Source organism: Scyliorhinus torazame, chromosome 7, assembly GCF_047496885.1.
Source record: "Scyliorhinus torazame isolate Kashiwa2021f chromosome 7, sScyTor2.1, whole genome shotgun sequence".
Classification (NCBI taxonomy): Eukaryota; Metazoa; Chordata; class Chondrichthyes; order Carcharhiniformes; family Scyliorhinidae; genus Scyliorhinus; species Scyliorhinus torazame.
The window spans coordinates 100,319,044-100,341,400 of NC_092713.1; the positions used below are offsets into that span (position 1 = coordinate 100,319,044).

The 22,357-nt window shown below is 54.6% G+C and overlaps 1 protein-coding gene across 2 annotated transcripts in view; it reads right to left on the minus strand.

Moving 5' to 3' along the window:
- Positions 1–1,739: 1,739 nt before the first annotated feature.
- The window catches only part of pgm1 (phosphoglucomutase 1), a 130,871-nt gene continuing 110,253 nt past the window's right edge, over positions 1,740–22,357 (minus strand). For both annotated transcript variants that reach the window (XM_072511149.1, XM_072511148.1), the window contains exon 11: positions 1,740–5,160. In XM_072511149.1, the coding sequence (XP_072367250.1) occupies positions 5,071–5,160 (90 nt within the window). In that variant the 3' untranslated portion in view covers positions 1,740–5,070. The remainder of the gene's footprint in view (positions 5,161–22,357) is intronic.

Here is a 22,357-nt window from a genome sequence, read left to right on the forward strand (position 1 = left end):
CGGTGACGGAGAACACAGCGAGGGTAAAAGGAGCAGCGGTGACGGAGAACACAGCGAGGGTAAAAGAAGCAGCGGTGACTGAACACAGCGAGGGTAAAAGGAGCAGCGGTGACGGAGAACACAGCGAGGGTAAAAGGAGCAGCGGTGATTGAACACAGCGAGGGTAAAAGCAGTAGCGGTGACGGAGAACACAGCGAGGGTAAAAGCAGCAGCGGTGACTGAGAACACAGCAAGGGTTAAAGGAGCAGCGGTGACGGAGAACACAGCGAGGGTAAAAGGAGCAATAGTGACCGAGAACACAGCGAGGGTAAAGGCAGCAGCGGTGACCGAGAACACAGCGAGGGTAAAGGCAGCAGCGGTGACTGAGAACACAACGAGGGTAAAAGGAGCAGCGGTGACTGAGAACACAGCGAGGGTAAAAGGAGCAGCGGTGACTGAGAACACAGCGAGGGTAAAAGGAGCAGCGGTGACTGAGAACACAGCGAGGGTAAAAGCAGCATCGGTGACGGAGAAAACAGCGAGGGTAAAAGGAGCAGCGGTGATTGAACATAGCGAGGGTAAAAGGAGCAGCGGTGACGGAGAACACAGCGAGGGTAAAAGAAGCAGCGGTGACTGAACACAGCGAGGGTAAAAGGAGCAGCGGTGACGGAGAACACAGCGAGGGTAAAAGGAGCAGCGGTGATTGAACACAGCGAGGGTAAAAGCAGTAGCGGTGACGGAGAACACAGCGAGGGTAAAAGCAGCAGCGGTGACTGAGAACACAGCAAGGGTTAAAGGAGCAGCGGTGACGGAGAACACAGCGAGGGTAAAAGCAGCAGCGGTGACTGAGAACACAGCGAGGGTAAAAGGAGCAATAGTGACCGAGAACACAGCGAGGGTAAAAGCAGCAGCGGTGACTGAGAACACAGTGAGGGTAAAGGCAGCAGCGGTGACGGAGAACACAGCGAGGGTAAAAGCAGCAGCGGTGACTGAGAACACAGCGAGGGTAAAAGGAGCAATAGTGACCGAGAACACAGCGAGGGTAAAAGCAGCAGCGGTGACTGAGAACACAGCGAGGGTAAAAGGAGCAATAGTGACCGAGAACACAGCGAGGGTAAAGGCAGCAGCAGTGACCGAGAACACAGCGAGGGTAAAGGCAGCAGCGGTGACTGAGAACACAACGAGGGTAAAAGGAGCAGCGGTGACTGAGAACACAGCGAGGGTAAAGGCAGCAGCGGTGACTGAGAACACAGTGAGGGTAAAGGCAGCAGCGGTGACTGAGAACACAGTGAGGGTAAAGGCAGCAGCGGTGACTGAGAACACAGTGAGGGTAAAAGGAGCAGCGGTGACGGAGAACACAGCGAGGGTAAAAGCAGCAGCGGTGACTGAGAACACAGCGAGGGTAAAGGCAGCAGCGGTGACTGAGAACACAGCGAGGGTAAAGGCAGCAGCGGTGGCTGAGAACACAGTGAGGGTAAAAGGAGCAGCGGTGACTGAGAACACAGCGAGGGTAAAAGGAGCAGCGGTGACTGAGAACACAGCGAGGATAAAGGCAGCAGCAGTGATTGTGGTATACATTCAATTTAACTTAATCATGTATAAATTAAAACTTGGTCAATTAATTTGTTAATGTATTGTATTCGTACAATTAGAGTTCAGTTAATTAACCAAGTCTGCAATGAAAATGTTAATGAAATAAGAAGCAGTAGTGACACTAAAGGTATGAATTATTTGTTAAATTGAAATCCAAGACATACAGGTAAATGTTAAATAGGATTTAATTAAAAGCATCAAAGAGTGGTTACACACAGGAAAACAACTTATTTGAGAGTGCTGGACAATCTTTATTTCAGTCTGAAATTTATTTTCATTAAATTAGATGATAGTCTAATAAGTAGTGATACGACAGGGCATTTTGAATCCCATGAAGATGTGACTGAACAGATATCTTTGCAGAATCCTTGAGCACGGGTGAGGTCCCGGAGGACTGGAGAATTGCTAATGTTGTCCCTTTGTTTAAGAAGGGTAGCAGGGATAATCCAGGGAATTATAGACTTGTGAGCTTGACGTCAGTGGTAGGCAAACTGTTGGAGAAGATACTGAGGGATAGGATCTATTCACATTTGGAAGAAAATAGACTTATCAGTGATAGGCAGCATCGTTTTGTGCAGGGAAGGACATGTCTTACAAACCTAATAGAATTCTTTGAGGAAGTGACAAAGTTAATTGATGAGGGAAGGGCTGTAGATGTCATATACATGGACTTCAGCAAGGCATTTGATAAAGTTTCCCATGGCAGGTTGATGGAAAAAGTGAAGTCGTATGGGGTTCAGGGTGTACTAGCTAGATGGATAAAGAACTGGCTGGGCAACAGGAGACAGAGAGTAGTGGTGGGAGTGTCTCAAAATGGAAAAAGGTGACTAGTGGTGTTCCACAGGGATCCGTGCTCGGGCCACTGTTGTTAGCGGTATACATAAATGATCTGGACGAAGGTATAGGTGGTCTGATTAGCAAGTTTGCAGATGATACTAAGATTGGTAGAGTTGCAGATAGCGAGGAGGACTGTCAGAGAATACAGCAAAATATAGATAGGTTGGAGAGTTGGGCAGAGAAATGGCAGATGGAGTTCAATCCAGGCAAATGCAAGGTGATGCATTTTGGAAGATCTAATTCAAGAGCGGACTATACGGTCAATGGAAGAGTCCTGGGGAAAATTGATGTACAGAGAGATCTGGGAGTTCAGGTCAAAGAACAAAGAAATGTACAGAATAGGAACAGGCCCTTCGGCCCTCCAAGCCCGTGCCGACCATGCTGCCCGACTAAACTACAATCTTCTACACTTCCTGGTTCCGTATCCCTCTATTCCCATCCTATTCATGTATTTGTCAAGATGCCCCTTAAATGTCACTATCGTCCCTGCTTCCACCACCTCCTCCGGTAGCGAGTTCCAGGCACCCACTACCCTGTGTAAAAAACTTGCCTCGTACATCTACTCTAAACCTTGCCCCTCGCACCTTAAACCTATGCCCCCTAGTAATTGACCCCTCTACCCTGGGGAAAAGCCTCTGACTATCCACTCTGTCTATGCCCCTCATAATTTTGTAGACCTCTATCAGGTCACCCCTCAACCTCCGTCGTTCCAGTGAGAACAAACCGAGTTTATTCAACCGCTCCTCATAGCTAATGCCCTCCATACCAGGCAACATTCTGGTAAATCTCTTCTGCACCCTCTCTAAAGCCTCCACATCCTTCTGGTAGTGTGGCGACCAGAATTGAACACTATACTCCAAGTGTGGCCTAACTAAGGTTCTATACAGCTGCAACATGACTTGCCAATTCTTATACTCAATGCCCCAGCCAATGAAGGCAAGCATGCCGTATGCCTTCTTGACTACCTTCTCCACCTGTTTTGCCCCTTTCAGTGACCTGTGGACCTGTACTCCTAGATCTCTCTGACTTTCAATACTCTTGAGGGTTCTCCCATTCACTGTATATTCCCTACCTGCATTAGACCTTCCAAAATGCATTACCTCACATTTGTCAGGATTAAACTCCATCTGCCATCTCTCTGCCCAAGTCTCCAAACCATCAGTCCATTGTACCCTGAAGGTGGCAACGCAGGTCGATAAGAGTGGTCAAGAAGGCATACAGCATGCTTGCCTTCATCGGATGGGGTATTGAGTACAAGAGTCGGCAGGTCATGTTACAGTTGTATAGGACTTTGGTTAGGCCACATTTGGAATACTGCGTGCAGTTTTGGTCGCCACATTACCAGAAGGATGTGGATGCTTTAGAGAGGGTGCAGAGGAGGTTCACCAGGATGTTGCCTGGTATGGAGGGTGCTAGCTATGAAGAAAGGTTGAGTAGATTAGGATTGTTTTCGTTGGAAAGACGGAGGTTGAGGGGGGACCTGATTGAGGTCTACAAAATTATGAGAGGTATAGACAGGGCTCCTGTTTGCTGACAGTTCAATAATTACATTCATATGACCCGTTTCTGTTTATTCCCAAGACATCCCCCTCAACAGAGCCAGAACTTACAAAATGTAATGAAATCAAAGGCAAATTTTATGAACAGTGTGAAAGCTATTACTTGCAGTGTATTCTACCAAATAAAATGATCTGTATCACTGCATGGGCACAATGTAACGCTTTACTTTCGGAGACGTAGAGAAGAACGTACCAACAATGTAACTGTAGGAGTAAACCCTTTTACATTCTGAACTCAAGATTAAAGATTAAACAATCCTTACTGTAGTGAAAATGAAATTTGCTTTCTATTACTTAAATTGATTAATGGCTGGAATTCACCGCAAATCAATTGAAACATTTTCGATGATAAATGATGCCGTTTAGTTTGGGTATTGACTGAATCTTAATTACAGTTTCATTTCAATGGTGTCCTGTGTCTTTATCCATTTCTTGATGAACCGGGCAATTTACAAGTTTGCTACAAACTGAAGTACTTTTAATTTATCACTGTTGGCTATCAGAATATGGGATCAGGAACCTGGTTGCTGAAAAAGCACCATCATGATAAACAAGATTTATCTGAAAATAAATCAGTTGAACAAACAAGTGGCTGCTCTGTGACTTAACCAACCACACTGAGCAAATCAACAGAATAGAAATGCAGCTATCTCATGCAAATTAAGTTGCCCTCGTTTTGTTTTTGCTTGCTTGTCACCTTAAAATAAATTGTGTGTGGTGTCCTTTCAAGTGCTAATTTGTGCAGGTTTCTGGTTGTAATACAATATCGGTGTTGATAATGAGAAAGCATATTTAGTTACGAACCAAAGTTAATTTTAGTTTTTGTTTAAACCATTTTCAAGAGGCTGGAAACAACATAACACCAATGGAGTATTATATATATATATTTATATATATAATATATTTATATGTTATTACATTTTAATTCAGCATTTCTAGCCCATGTTCATTTTTTCTGATCGCTTTTCTCTACAATTTCCAGAAAACTTGAACATAAGTGAGGAAATGTTAGTTTACAGTAACACTTTTCACATTTTTCAGGTTTTTCCGTTAGTAATTCCTTCTCCAATGTTTTATCTTCTGATTTGATAGCATTAGACTTTTAAGTGATCACTGTAGGTCTGCTGCGGCCTGTTCGCTCATGTATTTGAGAAACCTTCAAAGCAATTTTTATTAGAGGGGCGAGCATTGCCTGTAAAAGAAGCAGAAATTATACTTTGGATTTTAAAAAATATACGGCTCTCTTATTTTCTGTGTGCACATATGAAGGAGTACAAGCCTAATTTTTTGAATTTTCTGTCATAATCAGACCTGTCCAAATGTTGCACCATTTGCAGAGGCTGCTTTCAGGATTTTGACAGGTGCTAGGGATTAGTCTTCTGGCTCTGCATTGAATAAGTTTCAGAAATTAAATTGTTCCCTTGCATCTTGTTGGTCAGAAATGGACATTCTTTCCAGAACATCAAGGCCCAAATCTTTCGAACATGATTGCAACTCCAATTTCTAACCTCGATCAGGCAAAAAGTACCCAGTTACCAACCTCTGAATTTCCTGTGCAATCGTCTGATGGGAGGATCCTGCAGATGGAGGATCCTGCAGAGTTCAGTCGGCATAAGAAACTTTGCAGCCATCAGTGGAGGATCCCCCACAAAAGCCACACTCCTTTTTACTGCACTAGCTACCATGTTCTGGTAAGTAAAGAGTTTAAGTGTCCCAAAACTTCTTTGAAAAATATGAGAAAGGGGATTGGGTAATAAGGTGGTAAAGTGGCTAAGGAGATAGGGTTGATGAGCGGGTAGGGTTTAAAAAAAAAAAAATATTTATTTAAGTTTTTTAAACACAATTTTTCTCCCTTACAAACAATAACCCCCCCCCCTCGTAACAAAAAATAAAAACAACGAGAAATCGTGCAGAGCAAGATATATACATGGCAAAATGATATATTTACACAGCTTTGTACACTGGCCCTCACCCGTACGTGCCAGTTTCCCCAACCCTTCATGTTATCTCTTGCTCATCCACCCTCCCAGGCAGTCCCCCCCCCTCTTTCGCCTCCTGCACTCCCGGTTCGTCCACTACTCCAAATATTGCTAGCCCCCAGCTTGGCTTGACCCGGACTTTCACCACCTGAGATATTGCTCCCGCCACTCCTCTCCAGAGCCCCTCCAGTGCCGGGCATGACCAAAACATATGGACATGGTTCGCCGGGCTCCCTGAGCACCTTCCACATCTGTCCTCTACCCCAAAGAACCAACTCAACCTCGCCCCCGTCAAGTGCGCTCTGTGGACCACCTTAAATTGGATCAGGCTGAGCCTGGCACATGAGGAGGAGGAATTAACCCTACCTAGGGCATCAGCCCACAGACCTTCCTCGATCTCCTCCCCCAGCTCCTCCTGCCATTAACCCTTCAACTCTTTTACCAGCGCTTCCCCCTCTTCTTTCAACTCCTGGTGTATTTACGACACCTTGCCCTCCCCGACCCAGACACCCGAGATCACCCTATCTTGAACTTCTTCTGCCGGGAGCAACGGGAATTCCCTCACCTGTCGCCTCACAAAAGCCCTCACCTGCATATATCTAAAGGCATTTCCCGGGGGTAACTCGAACTTCTCCTCCAGTGCCCCTAGGCTCGCAAACGTCCCGTTGATGAACAGGTCCCCCATTCTTCCAATCCCCGCCCGATGCCAGCTCTGGAACCCCCCGTCCAGCTTCCCCGGGACAAACCGGTGGTTACCCCCTGATCGGGGACCACACCGATGCTCCCATTGCACCCCGGTGCCGTCTCCACTGGCCCCAGATCCTTAGCGTTGCCGCCACCACCGGGCTTGTGGTATACTTTGTCGGCGAGAGCGGAAGCGGTGCCGTCACCAACGCCCCCAGGCTCGTTCCTTTACAGGACGCCATCTCCATCCTCTTCCATGCCGCCCCCTCTCCCTCCATAACCCACTTGCGGATCATCGCCACATTTGCTGCCCAGTAGTAGCTCCCCAGGTTTGGCAGCGCCAACCCTCGTCGGTCCCTACTGCGTTCCAGGAACCCTTTCCTTACTCTCGGGGTCTTATTCGCCCACACAAACCCCATAATACTCCTGCCTACTCTCTTAAAAAAGGCCTTAGTGATCACGATGGGAAGGCACTGAAACACAAACAGAAACCTCGGAAGGACCACCATTTTGACCGACTGCACTCTGCCCGCCAGCGAGAGCGGTAACATGTCCCATCTTTTGAAATCCTCCTCCATTTGTTCCACCAACCTCGTCAGATTCAGTTTATGTAGGGTCCCCCAACTCCTGGCTATCTGGATCCCCAGATACCGAAAGCTCCCCTCCGCCCTCCTCAGCGGTAGGTCCCCTCTTTCTTGGTCCCCCGCCTGTAATGCAAAGAGCTCACTCTTCCCTACATTGAGCTTATAGCCCGAAAACTCCCCAAACTCCCTTAGAGTCTGCATGACCTCCACCATCCCCTCCATTGGATCCGCCACGTACAGCAACAGGTCATCCGCATATAGCGACACCCGATGCTCTTCTCCCCCTCGGACCAACCCCCTCCATTTATTAGACTCCCTCAATGACATGGCCAATGGTTTGATCGCCAATGCGAACAACAGGGGGGACAGGGGGCACCCCTGCCTCGTCCCTCGGTACAGTCGAAAGTACTCCGACCTCCGCCGGTTCGTCACTACACTTGCCATCGGGGCTCTGTAAAGGAGCTTAACCCAATTGATAAACCCTACCCCGAACCCAAACCTACGCAGCACCTCCCAGAGGTACTCCCACTCTACTCGGTCAAAGGCCTTCTCCGCGTCCATAGCTGCCACTATCTCCGCCTCTCCCTCCTCCGATGGCATCATTAACACGTTTAAGAGCCGCCGCACATTGGTGTTTAGTAGCCTGCCCTTTACAAATCCCGTCTGGTCCTCGTGGATTACCCCCGGGACACAGTCCTCGATCCTCGTGGCCAGCACTTTTGCCAGCAACTTTGCATCCACATTGAGGAGCGAGATCGGCCTGTACGATCCACATTGCAGTGGGTCCTTGTCCCGCTTTAGGATCAAAGAAATTGTCGCTTCGACATTGTCGGGGGCAGGGTCCCCTCCTCTCTTGCCTCATTAAAGGTCCTCACCAGTAGCGGAGCCAACAGGTCTGCGTACTTCCTGTAGAACTTCACCGGGAATCCGTCCGGTCCCGGGGCCTTCCCCGCCTGCATGCTCCCCAAACCCTTGCTCAGCTCCTCCAACCCAATTGGTGCCCCCAAACCAGCCACCTCTTGCTCCTCCACCCTCGGGAATCTCAGCTGATCTAGGAATCGTCTCATCCCCTCTTCCCCCACTGGGGGCTGGGATCTGTACAGCTCTTCATAAAAGGCCTTGAATACCTCGTTTATTTTCGTCGCACTCCGAACCGTGGCTCCCCTTCCATCTTTGACTCCCCCGATTTCCCTTGCTGCCATCCTCTTACGGAGCTGGTGTGCCAGCATCCGACTAGCCTTTTCCCCATACTCGTAGGTTGCCCTCTGCGCTTTCCTCCACTGTGCCTCCGCCTTCCCTGTGGTCAACAGGTCAAACTCCGTCTGGAGCCGTCGTCTTTCCCCAAGTAATCTTTCCTCCGGGGCCTCTGCGTATCTCCTGTCCACTCTCAAAATCTCCCCCACTAACCTCTCCCTTTCCATACCCTCTGTCTTCTCCCTATGAGCCCTAATGGAAATTAGCTCTCCCCTGATCACCGCCTTCAACGCCTCCCATACCACCCCCACCCGCACCTCCCCGTTGTCGTTGGCCTCCAAGTATCTTTCGATACACCCCCTCACCTTCCCACACACCACCCCGTCCACCAGCAGTCCCACATCCAGCCGCCACCACGGGCACTGGTCCCTCTCCTCTCCCAGCTCCAGTTCCACCCAGTGCGGGGCATGGTCCGAAACGGCTATAGCCGAATACTCCGTCCCCTCCACCCTCGGGATGAGCGCCCTACCCAGAACAAAGAAATCTATCCGGGAGTAGGCTTTGTGTACATGGGAGAAGAAAGAAAATTCCCTGGCCTGTGGCCTTGCAAACCACCATGGGTCCACTCCCCCCATCTGATCCATAAACCCCCCAAGTACCTTGGCCGCCGCCGGCCTCTTTCCAGTCCTTGATTTGGAGCGGTCCACTGCTGGATCCAACACTGTATTGAAGTCCCCTCCCATTATCAGGCCTCCTATCTCCAGGTCCGGAATGCGTCCCAACATGCGCTTCATGAATCCTGCATCGTCCCAGTTTGGGGCGTATACGTTTACCAACACCACCCACGTCCCTTGCAGCCTACCGCTCACCATTACATGCCGCCCTCCATTGTCCGCTACAATAGTCTTGGCCTCAAATGACACCCGCTTTCCCACCAATATTGCCACCCCTCTATTCTTCGCGTCCAGTCCAGAGTGGAATACCTGTCCTACTCACCCCTTTTTTAACCTGACCTGGTCCGCCACCTTCAGATGTGTCTCTTGGAGCATGGCCACGTCCGCCTTCAGTCTCTTTAAGTGCGCGAACACTCGAGCCCTCTTCACCGGTCCATTCAGGCCCCTCACATTCCACGTTATCAGCCGGATTGGAGGGGCTCTCACCCCCCCACGCCCCGCCGACTAGCCATCTCCTTTTCTGGGCCAGTCCCGTGTCCACGCCTCCCTCACCCTCCAGTCCCCCAGAGGAGGGACCCCCGTCCCGACCACCTCTTCTGTGTCCCATTCCCTTTCGGCCAGTGCAGCAGCAACCCTTCCCCCTCCCCCCCCTTCCCACCTCCCCTCCCCCCCGCTAGACCCGTGTCTAGCTTTTTTGCTCCCCCCATGTCACTCCCATAAGCCAGCTGACGCCTGCTGACCCCAGCTTCCCCCGCCGTCCCATTGACCTCCCCGCATGGGAGTCTCCCAATCCATATGCATTCCTTCGTTCCCCTTCCCGCCTTTCTTCCCTGTGCTTTCCAAAGCCCGCTCCGCCCCCTCTGGCGCAGCTTCTGTCGCGGCCTTGTCTCTCTCCCCCAGCCCATGTAACATTTCCTGCGCGTAATTGACCCCCTATATACAACAACCATCACACATCAAACCCCAAAACATCCCCCCCACCCTCACAAACCCTCAGTTAGAGTCCAACTTTTCGGCTTGTACAAAGGTCCACGCCTCCTCAGGCGTTTCAAAGTAATAGTGTTGGCCCTTGTATGTGACCCACAGTCGCACTGGCTGCAGCATTCCGAATTTCACTTCTTTCCAGTACAACGCCGCTTTGGCCCGGTTGAAACCCGTTCTCCGCTTTGCAACCTCCGTGCTCCAGTCCGGGTATATTCGGATCTCTGCATTGTCCCACTTAATGCTCCGCTCCTTCTTGGCCCATCTCAGGACCCACTCTCTGCCCGTGAACAGGTGGAACCTCACCACCATCGCCTTTGGCGGCTCATTTGCCTGGGGCTTCTTCGCCAGCACCCGATTTGCCCCGTCCAACTCCAGCGGCCTCGAAGGGGCCTTCATGCCCATCATCGTCTCGAGCATCGTGCTCGCGTATGCCCCGGCATCAGCCCCCTTCGCACCCTCAGGGAGACCCAGGATTCGCAGATTCTTTCTCCTCGACCTGTTCTCCAGGTCTTCGAGTCTTCCCGCCCACCTCTTGTATAGCGCCTCGTTCTGCTCCACTCTCACCGCCAGGCCCACGAGCTCATCCTCGTTCTGACTGACTCTTTTCTGTACCTCCTGGATCTTAGCTTCGTGGGCCTTCTGCGTCATCCCAAGTCCTTCAATTGCCAAAAGCATAGGCGCCAACATCTCTTTGCGCATCTCCTCGCGCTGCTCCTCGAAGCAGCACTTGATGAACTCCTGCAGCTCCCCTTTGTCCCTGGCTGCCGCCATTTTGTTTTCTTTCCCTCGCTTCTCCCGTTGCTCCAGTGCCGCTCCTTTGGCCGTTACACTTCTGGTCCGTTTCATAGAAGTTGGCAGTGTTTGCTTCACCAGTCTGCCCCCAAAAGTCTATGGAAACTCCTGAAAAAGGTCTGAGAGTCGGTTCCAGACGGGAGCTGCCGAATGCGCGACCTACTCCTCCATGGCCGCCACCAGAAGCCTCTTCAATGGCCTTGGTAGATCCTTTCACAGTTGTTCCCTCTGCTGCTAGAATTCACCTTTGATAGAGCCAAGTCAGATTGCAGCTTTAAGCTTGCCCTTCCCCCGCCTGCATGCTGGAAGAGGCCTCTGTCTATTGCTGCAGATCAAGCCAAATCCTTCACTGTTTCTGCCGGGTCTGGCAGCCAAAAGACACAACATTCCTGGGGGACACCGTCAGGGGAGTGTTGCAGTCTTCTTCCCACACCGGGAAATGTCAAACAAATGCCGTGGGGGCCCTGTAAAAGAGCCCAAAAGTCCGATCCAAGCGGGAGCTGCCGAATATGCGACCTAGCTCTGCATAGCCGCACCCGGAAGTCGCCGATGAGCGGATAGGGTTGATGAAGGGGTAGGGTGGGTAAGCCAAATGGTTAAGAGGGTAAGGTTGGTGATGGGGTAGAATGGGTAAGCTATGTGACTAAGGGGTTGGGTGAGGTAAGTGGATAGGGGGGAGTGTGGAGTGTGGGATAGGGTGGCAGCTTGAAAGGGTGGGGAAGTCAGTTCAGCGTGTAGGTGTGGGACTCGGGTGTTGAGGTCATAGTAAGTTAGGGCAGGGATTTGAGAGGGGAGCGGGGGCGGGCTGGTAGGGTGTGGCGCTCAGTTGAACCCAGGAGTTGAATCACAAAAGGCTAGTATACAGGCAGAGAAAGTAATTAGGAAAGCTAATAGAATATCTTTGATTATTGTGAGGGGAACTGATCACAAAAGTAGGGAGGTTATGTTTCAGTTGTACAGGGCATTGATGTGACCACATCTGGTATAAAATGAAAATCACTTATTGTCACATGTCGGCTTCAATGAAGTTACTGTGAAAAGCCCCTAGTCGCCACATTCCAGTGCCTGTTCGGGGAGGCTGGTACAGGAATTGAAGCCGCGCTGCTGGCCTGCCATGCTCTGCTTTAAAAGCCAGCTATTTAGCCCTGTGCTAAACCAGCCCCTAATTATATTGTGTATAGTAGTGATCTCCTAGTCTAAGGAAAGATATGCGTTAACAACAGTTCAGAGAACGTTTACTAGACTAATACTAGGAATGAGCAGGTTGTCTTATGAGGAAAGGTTGGCCATGATCCAGCGGCTGGGCTGGCAAAGGGGACAAATTCTATAATGACCGTTAAATCCGAAAACAGAATGTGTGCCGGTGATATTTTGAGTTGAGGTCGTCCCCACCCCCCTCCGATGACATGATCAGGTTCACACCCAGGAAGCAAGCATCAAATTTATTCTAAAATATTATCGGGCTTTATGCCACTACTTCCAACCTCACTGTATCATTTCACCCAGCTGGTGTAACATCACGCTGGTGCGAATCACCATTGGTTTTCGGTCGTGGTGACCATTCCGGATGCACCTAGGTAAGTTTATCCGCTGGGTGGTGAGTGATGAGGGACACCCGGCACTCTGGCACTGCCAGCCTGGTAGATTTGAAGAGTAAGAGGAGACTTGATCGAAACCTTGATCCTGAGGGGTATTGACAGGGTGGATATGGAGAGGATGTTTCCTCTTGTCGGAGAATCTAGAACTAGGGGTCACTTTTTAAAAATAAGGGGTCTCTCATTTAAGATGGAGGTGAGGAGAAATATTGGCCTGGATCCTCCGAGCCTCCGTGCCGCAATCGTGCTCGGAGCGTGGCGGCGAATAGGGCGTCAGACCCACGATAAGGTCCAACGCATTCCCGCGATTCTCCGGGGACCGGTCAATCACCGCCAATTGCACGCGGTCGGAGCGGCGCTGGTCGGCGCGGCGCTGGTCGGGGGCCATTGAAAGAGGCCACCGCGGCGATTCTCCACCAACAACTGGCCGAATTCTCACCAGCGTCGTTCATTCATGGCTCCACCCGGCGGGCACTCAGAGTGGCAGCTGCGGACAGAGTCCACGGTCGCCCTGGTGGGGGGAACCATCATCGGGGGCGCTGGAGGGCGGCCTCCAGGATGGCCAGGCTCGCGATCGGGGGCCACTAATCAGCGGGCGCGCGCAATCGTGGGGGACGGGGGGGCGGGGGGGGGGGGGGACTATATTGTCGGGGCTGGCCCACTGTGTGGGTCCGCCATGTTGCGCGCGGACCTGCGGCCGGAAGTGCAGGGCCCCGTATCGGCAACTGGAGCTGCATGGACTACTGGGCAGCACGGTAGCATTGTGGATAGCACAATTGCTTCACAGCTCCAGGGTCCCAGGTTCGATTCCCGGCTTGGGTCACTGTCTGTGCGGAGTCTGCACATCCTCCCTGTGTGTGCGTGGGTTTCCTCCGGGTGCTCCGGTTTCCTCCCACAGTCCAAAGATGTGCGGATTAGGTGGATTGGCCATGATAAATTGCCCATAGTGTCCAAAATTGCCCTTAGTGTTGGGTGGGGTTACTGGGATATGGGGATAGGGTGGAGGTGTGGACCTTGGGTGGGGTGCGCTTTCTAAGAGCTGGTGCAGACTCGATGGGCTGAATGGCCTCCTTCTGCACTGTAAATTCTATGATTCTGTGATACTGTGGGGCCCTGCTGACCCCCTTCAAAACGGTCAAAATTTGCGCGTGTTTTTCCACGGGCGTGGGGACGTAGCCCCATTATGAGAGAATTCCACCCATTTTCTCTCAGAAGGTCGAGAGTCTCTGCAATTCTCTTTCTCAAAAGCAAGTGGAAGCAGAACCGTTGAATATTTTTAAGGCAGAGCTAGGTAAATTCTTGCTTAACAAGGGGGGGAAGGTTTTCGGGGGTCGGAAGGAATGTGGGTTGAGGTTACAATCAGATCAGCCATGATCTTATTGAATGGCGGAGGAGACTGGAGGGGCCAAATGGCCGACTCCTGCTCCTAATTCATGTGTTTGTATGTACCATACTAATAGGTAATGTCTTGGCCAATTTGCACCTTCTCATGGTCAGCAAAGATAGCCAAGGTCTGAATCTCTTTCAGATTTCCCTCGCTGTGGGTGGAGACTGATCCTTACTTGGCTGTTCTGTAAAAGTTGCCTGATTAAGATCAAAACCTCAGTAGTGTGAGGAATTAGAAACACTGGTTAATGAGCCATTTCACAGCAAATCATTATGGTCATCCAATAATTGCATGCTACACACCTTATGGTCCTGATCTACCGGCTGCATTGCTCCCGAAAGGCGGCGTGGCCAATAGATGCCGGGAGATTCCTCTTCCAGGATATACCCGGCTTGCTACGCTTCCCGAGATCAAACACGATCTTGCAGGACGTCGTGGATGTCTCCCAGGGGATTGGAAGCCTCCAGGTGCATGCCCTCCGGGCAGGGTGGCACTGCTGGCGGTGCCAAGCTGGCATTTTTCCAGCACTGGGGATCGGCCCGAGGGGTCCCTGCCGGTCAAGCGGAGCTCCTCAGTGCAGGAAACGGGGCTATGTGCAGCCTTGGCGGGGTGTTCCCGAATAGAACCAAACTCCCTGCAAATAGCGTGGTGTTCCTCAGTGCTGTGAGCACTGGGAAATACCAGGCTAAATGCGCTCGTTACAGGATTCTCTCCCATCGGCTAGATCGCACACTGGACAGTTTCACCAGCACTGGGAGACCGACTGGTACCCCAGTCAAATGCACCATTCTTCATGTGTGGGCCTAGATACAGAGTGATTTTCCTCATAGTCAGGCACCCTGTGCCCAATCAAGGGACCCAGCATCAGGTAATGAGATGACTGCTGAAACCCACTTCCCTGGCCCTGCTTCTGATCCCCTCATGTGATTTGAGAATTAACTCACTTGTGGCCTGCAGCCCCTCTGCAATCCTGGGCCTCAGGTGCAGTACCGCCAGCAGGCACCGCTCTCTGCAGGCAGGACATCCGCCACTGGGGTTCTCAATCATGGCAAAGACCCGATGGTGGCAAGTTCTGACGGGCTGTTCCCACAGAAATGATGGGGGAATTCCCCCCTGAACAACCCCTAGCTCTCCAACTGGTGGGTGACACCCCTGTTGGCCCAATAAATCCAGGTCATGGTGTGCGCACAATAAAAATACCCTTTCCTTCCAATTTTCTGCCTACTTCATGTTTTTTGTAATTTGTTCATGAGTTGTGGACGCCGCAGGCTGTGCCAGCATTTATTCCCTTCCCTGATTGCCCATAAGGGGGCAGTTAAGAGTCAACCACATTGCTGTGGATCTGGAAATATATGTAGGCCTGACCAGGTAACGATGGCAGATTTCCTTCCCTAAAGGACATTGGTGAAACAGATGGGCTTTTAGGACAATCAACAATGGTTTCATGGTTATGCAGATCCAGGTACCTTTTTAAATGAGTTGGGCATTTCAGCCTCAACTGCCAACTTAGACAGTGAATTCCAGATGTCCACCATGGGAAAGGATAACCACTATATTACCATGGTCTATGATGGGAGTCATTATGGGGCAATTTAACCTGACCTAGCCTGCACATCTTTGGGTTGTGGGGGTGAGACCCACGCAGACACGGGGAGAATGTGAAAACTCCACAAGGACAGTGACCAGGGGCGAAATTCTCCGTTATCGGCGGAAACTCCGCCGATCGGCGCAAAAAACGGCGCAAATCCCACTTGCGTCACGTCATAAAAATGGGCCGATAGTCTGCGGCCCGAAATGGGCTAGCAGCGACGTAACGGGATCCGCGCTTGCGCAGTGGTTCACGCCGTGCAGCGTCATACGCGCTGCACGGCGTGACGGCTCATAAGGCCGCGCAGCTCCCCCCCCACCCGACCGGAACAGCCGACCGCAACACCCGACTTGATGGCTGGCCGTCGCTCAGCCCCGAGGTTCGAGTCACGCGATGTGGAGGCGCTCCTGGATGCGGTGGAGCAGAGGAGGGACGCCCTGTATCCCGGGCACGGCCGCAGAGTTGCCCCACGCCACAGCCGGCGTCTGTGGAGGGAGGTGGCAGAGGCCGTCACCGCTGTGGCCCTGACACCACGGACAGGCACCCAGTGCCACAAGAAGGTGAACGACCTCGTCAGAGCAGGCAGGGTGAGCGTCCCCCATATCCCCCATATCCCCTCTCCCCCAAATCCCCCCCTCCCCCATATCCCCCATATCCCCCCTCCCCCATATCCCCCATATTCCCCCCTCCCCCATATCCCCCCCTCCCCCATATCCCCCATATTCCCCCCTCCCCCATATCCCCATATCCCCCCTCCCCCATATCCCCCCTCCCCCATATCCCCCCCTCCCCCATATCCCCCATATTCCCCCCTCCCCCATATCCCCATATCCCCCCTCCCCCATATCCCCCCTCCCCCATATCCCCCCCTCCCACATATCCACCCTCCCCCATATCCCCCCCTCCCCCATATCCCCCATATTCCCCCCTCCCCCATATCCCCATATCCCCCCTCCCCCATATCCCCCCTCCCCCATATCCCCCCCTCCCACATATCCACCCTCCCCCATATCCCCCCTCCCCCATATCCCCCATATCCCCCCTCCCCCATATCCCCCCCTCCCCCATATCCCCCCTCCCCCATATCCCCCCTCCCACATATCCCCCATATTCCCCCCTCCCCCATATCCCCCCTCCCCCATATCCCCCATATCCCCCCTCCCCCATATCCCCCATATCCCCCCTCCCCCATATCCCCCATATCCCCCCTCCCCCATATCCCCCCTCCCCCATATCCCCAAGTGAATCCAGCCCTAACCTTAACCTCTGCAATGCACGCGCAACCGATGGCGTGCATTCATATACCTGCCTAACACTGTTGCCTTTTACCCCTGCCACCACCCCCCCCCCCCCCCACCCCAGGAGAAGCGCGCACACAACAATAGGGAGCATGTGAGGACTGGAGGAGGGCCCGCTGATGAGAGGCCACTGACCGTACACGAGGAAAGGGCCCTGGAACTGGCTGGCGGACCTGACGACCGGGAGGTTGCTGATGCAGAGGTCGGGGCCCCACGAGCAAGTGAGCCACCAACAGCCCGTCCCCATATCCCCCCTCCCCTATATCCCCCTCTCCCGTATCACCTGATCACTGCCTGATGTCTAACCATGCATGCTTCATTGTGTATCGCAGGACCAAACGTCCAGGCACCCATCCCCGCAGATGCAGACCGCCCGCAGGATGCCCCTCGGAGACCACGGGAGACGGAGAGACCCGAACCCTCCAGCATGCGACGCCCGCAGGATGCCCCTCGGAGACCACGGGAGACGGAGAGACCTGGAGCAACAGGGAGACGACACCCCCGTCACGTGCGGGAGCGACCACCCAGCGATGAGGGGGGCAGCCACAGGCCCCCGTCACATCCGAGCCAGGACACCACTACCCAGGACACCACTATCCAGGACACCCCTACCCGGGACACCACTACCCAGGACACCCCTACCCGGGACAGCACTACCCGGGACAGCACTACCCAGGACACCCCTACCCGGGAAGACGAAATACCGGACAGTGACTCAGAGTGGATGGGTGGAGACGAACCCCCACCCCAAAGTGCCATGGACTCAGAGTGGGACGAAGAGCACGACACAACGCCACTGCTGTCACCAACACCCTCCACCATCGCAGAAACACTCACCACGGTTGGGCACTTTAGTGATGAGGCGTCTGGTACACTCACTGGTGCGCACAACACAGCCGTCCCGGTACAGCAGGTGGAGGTAGGAGCAGCAGAGGGACCGGGCGGTCGGAGGGCAGCCCAGGCCAAGCGAACATCTGCCGCCCAGATGGATCCCGGGTTCCTGCAGTTACCACACCCACACATAGATCCGATGCAACCACCGACACGGAGACGAGCGAATAGGGTGACGGGTGGCTTGCGGCGGCTGCGGTCGCAGGTGGAGGAGTCCACCCGCGTCCAGGAGCTGGGAGTGGTCCCGGTCATGCGTGCCACCCAGGCTGACACCGCACGGGTGGCGTCCGCGGTGGAGGCAATGGGTGCGACGGTGTCAGACATGGGGAACGGTTTGCGAGGCCTGGGGCCTTCCGTGCAGGCGGCGTCTGTGGCCCAGGAAATGGCTGCCCTCTCACAGGAGGCCATGAGCCAGTGCCAGCGCCAGATGGCAGAGGCGCTCAACGCCATAGCCCAGTCTCAGCAGGCCATGGCCCAGTCTCAGCAGGCCATAGCCCAGTCTCTGCAGGCCATGGCCCAGTCTCTGCAGGCCATGGCCCAGTCTCAGCAGGCCATCGCTGAGGGCATCGGCGCCAGTGGCCATGTGCGAGCTGGCGTCGCACTGTCGCAGACAGGGTTCGACAACCCCCTGGGCTCCATGGCTGCAAACCTGCAGACCCCTGTCGATACCAGCACGGGCCTCCAGGACTGGCAGCGCCAGATGTCGGGGGCGCGTCGGATGGCCAGTCCGTTCGCATCCCCCACCCATGTAGAGGCCTGGGGGCCATCGGGCACCCCGAGGGAGGAGGAGGTGGTGTGGTCCATCCCGGCTCCCTCTGTAGGGGAGGTCCCGGTACACCGCGACACCTCGGACTCCCCCCCTTCCGTCCCAGGTGCATCGGGTGGGCAACGGGCAGGACAGGCTGGCAGCTCGCCATCCCAGTCGCCCGGGCCGCAGCCTGGCCCATCTAGGCCAGGACGCCCCAGGAAACGGCCGCCAAAGGGATCCAGTGTCAGAGGGCAGGAATCACAGGAGTCCACCTCCAGTTCTGCTGTACCGTCTGGGGAACCACGTAGACGTAGTCAAAGGGCCCGTAAGGCCAAACAATTAGACACTGAGTAAGTTGGCACGGGTGCAGGGCACAGATGAGTTTTAGGCGCTAGGGCACGTGCATGAACTCCTTTGGTTATTAAAGTCAATGTTACACCTACCGAAGCTGCCTTTATGCTCTGTCCAAAGTGTGCGGGGGTGTCATGTACGTTGAGCGCAAGTGTGTGTGTGAGGGGTGGTCTTACCTCAGCCCCAGGTGAGTCTGCCCCCTTCCCCCTGGGCCGCCATCAACATCCCCCGGGCAGAGGACGGGACCGTGCGCTGCAGTATCACAGCCGCATGCAGGGATGGTCCGGGTGGATGGTGGTACTGTGGCCATGGGTCAGACATAGTCCAACGATGTAGAGCCAGGAGCTCATCGGAGGCGGGCTGTCATCATTCTCCATGGCCTGCGATAGACACGCGTCCACCCGCAACTGGGTGAGCCCGGCCCGTTGTGCCGCCGGTGGATCGGCAATTGGGAGTGGGGGGGTGGTGTGCATGCGGGTGGGGTGTGTGGGGTTGGGGAGGGGGGTGATGGTGCTGGGTGGATGGATGGGTGGGGGGTGTGGGTGGTCGGCTGTTGTCATGGTGTGCGGTCTGTGGCCATACTACCCGATTCCCACGCCCATCTAGTCAGTGAAGCGGGCGTCTATCAGTCTGTCCCGTGCCCGCTGGGCCAGCCGGTAACGGTGGACAGCCACCCGTCTGTGTCTACCCCGTCTGCCCTGACCATTGCCCCCATCCCCCTCATCTGGGGAGGACTGGGCCTCTTCCTGCTGCTCCTCCACTCCGCCCTCCTCTGCCTGCGGCACATCGCCCCTCTGCTGGGCTATGTTGTGCAGGACGCAGCACACCACAATGATGCGGCCGACCCTATCTGACCGATACTGGAGGGCGCCCCCAGAGAGGTCCAGGCACCTGAAACGCATCTTCAGCACGCCAAAGCACCTCTCGATCACTCCCCTTGTCGCTACATGGGCATCATTGTAGCGGTTCTCCGCCTCATTGCGTGGCCTCCGTATAGGCGTCATCAGCCACGATCGCAATGGGTAGCCCCTGTCGCCCAGCAACCAGCCCCTCAGCCGGGGATGGCGTCCCTCGTACATGCCGGGGATGGATGACCGCGACAACACGAATGAGTCGTGTACACTGCCTGGGTAACGGGCGCAGACGTGCAGGATCATCATGCGGTGGTCGCAGACCACCTGTACGTTCATCGAATAGGTCCCCTTCCTATTAGTGAACACGGCCCTGTTATCTGCAGGTGGCCGCACGGCGACGTGCATCCCATCGATCGCGCCCTGGACCATGGGGAACCCGGCAATGGCAGAGAAGCCCACGGCCCGGGCATCTTGGCTGGCCCGGTCCACGGGGAAGCGGATGTAGCGGTGCGCCATGGCATAAAGGGCATCTGTCACTGCCCGGATGCACCGATGCACCGATGTCTGCGATATGCCGGACAGGTCCCCACTCGGTGCCTGGAATGACCCCGTTGCATAAAAGTTCAGGGCCACCGTAACCTTGACGGACACGGGGAGAGGGTGTCCCCCGCCAGTGCCACGCGGTGACAGGTGTGCCAGCAGGTGGCAGATGTGTGCCACGGTTTCCCGGCTCATCCGGAGTCTCCTCCTGCATTCCCGGTCCGTGAGGTCCTGGTATGACTGCCGGGGCCGGTACACACGGGGCGCCCTCGGGTGCCTCCGTTGCCGTGGGGCCGCGACGTCCTCCTCCCCCTCCTCGTCCTGTCGGTCAGGTGTCCCTCCAGCCTGGGCAGCTGCCGCCTGCCCCTCTGCGGCAGCCTGCGCCGCCTCTCTGGCACGCTCCTCCTCCTCCTCCTCCTCCTCCTCCTCCTCATCCAGGGCAACATAGACATGAGCGGCTGCCACCACGGCGGCCAACATCGCTGGATGATCTGAAAACATGACGACCTGGTGGGGGGGAGGGGAACGACGACATGTCATCATTGCCCATATCCCCTCCTCCCCCCAGCCAGGTGGCATGGACCGCATGGGTCCAACTGTTGGAGGCTGGCACCTGGCCAGGTGGACCAACTCATTTGCCCTCCCATCACCCACCCCGGCACGGACCCCCCCCCGCCCCAACCTCCACCCCAGCACGGACCCCCCCCCAACCTCCACCCCGGCACGGACCCCCTCCCCAACCCCCAACCTCCACCCCAGCACGGACCCCCCCCCCCCAACCTCCACCCCGGCACGGACCCCCTCCACAACCCCCAACCTCCACCCCGGCACGGACCCCCTCCACAACCCCCAACCTCCACCCCGGCACGGACCCCCTCCACAACCTCCACCCCGGCACGGACCCCCTCCACAACCCCCAACCTCCACCCCAGCACGGACCCCCCCCCCCCAACCTCCACCCCGGCACGGACCCCCTCCACAACCCCCAACCTCCACCCCGGCACGGACCCCCTCCACAACCCCCAACCTCCACCCCGGCACGGACCCCCTCCACAACCCCCAACCTCCACCCCGGCACGGACCCCCCCCCCCCAACCTCCACCCCGGCACGGACCCCCTCCACAACCCCCAACCTCCACCCCGGCACGGACCCCCTCCACAACCTCCACCCCGGCACGGACCCCCTCCCGGCACTCCCCCGGAGCCCAGCCTACTCTAACCACCCCCCCCCCCCCCCCCGCCGCACACACACACAAGCCGAGACACACCTCTTCTCAGGCAATCAGTCTGCGGCCACGCCATTTCCTGCCCAGAGCCAACCCCCCAGGCCGTCACTCACCTCCTCGCTGGTCGGCGTGAGCCTGGAGCACCGGGTCACGCCGATGAAAAGGAGGTTTGATTGACGTCGACGTGAACGGTCATCACGTCGACGGGACTTCGGCCCATCCGGAAGGGAGAATATCGGCAGGCCGAAAATCGGCTGCCTTGCGCAGGCCCGTGACATTCTCCGCGGCAGCGGCGCCATTAACGCCCCGCCGACTTTTCTCCCTTCGGAGACTTCGGCGGGGGCGGGGGCGGGATTCACGGCGGCCAACGGCCATTCTCCGACCCGGCGGGGGGTCGGAGAATGACGCCCCAGGTCCTTGGTACTGTGAGGCAACAGTGCTAACCACTCTGATGGAGTCATGATCAACATCTCTTTTCCTGGCAAATTTTTGAAAGTAGCAAAAAGAAAATCCTGTAAGGTCATACTGGAAAAGAAAAATCAGCCATAAAATGAACCAAGTTCATGACTACATAACTAAACAATATTCTTTCATTTCAACATGCGCACTCACACAGTCTTCATTGAGTCTATCACTGATTTTAACTATTGCTTCGAAAGTCATGCAGACTGCACAGTCAAAACTGGGACTCACCAGTTCAAACCCATATCTTACTCCAACTAAAAAGCAGTCACATTGGTTTGGCCAAATGGCTTTGCCCTATTCCAGAAATTGCTAGGGTTGATTTGAACTAGCTTTCTGGGAAGTCATCACTTTTCCACTGAATTATCTCGATACTTGTTATAATTCTAGCCAAATATTGTGTTTCACCAATTATATTGCGGCTTATCCATATTGTCCAAGTGAATTAACAGCTTTCTAAATGGTTAACTCCAAATCGGAGTCAGGCTTTCAGTCCGTATGAACATCCAGGTTATTGTCATACAACTGATGTGAGCCCACTTCACAGCAGCACTACCA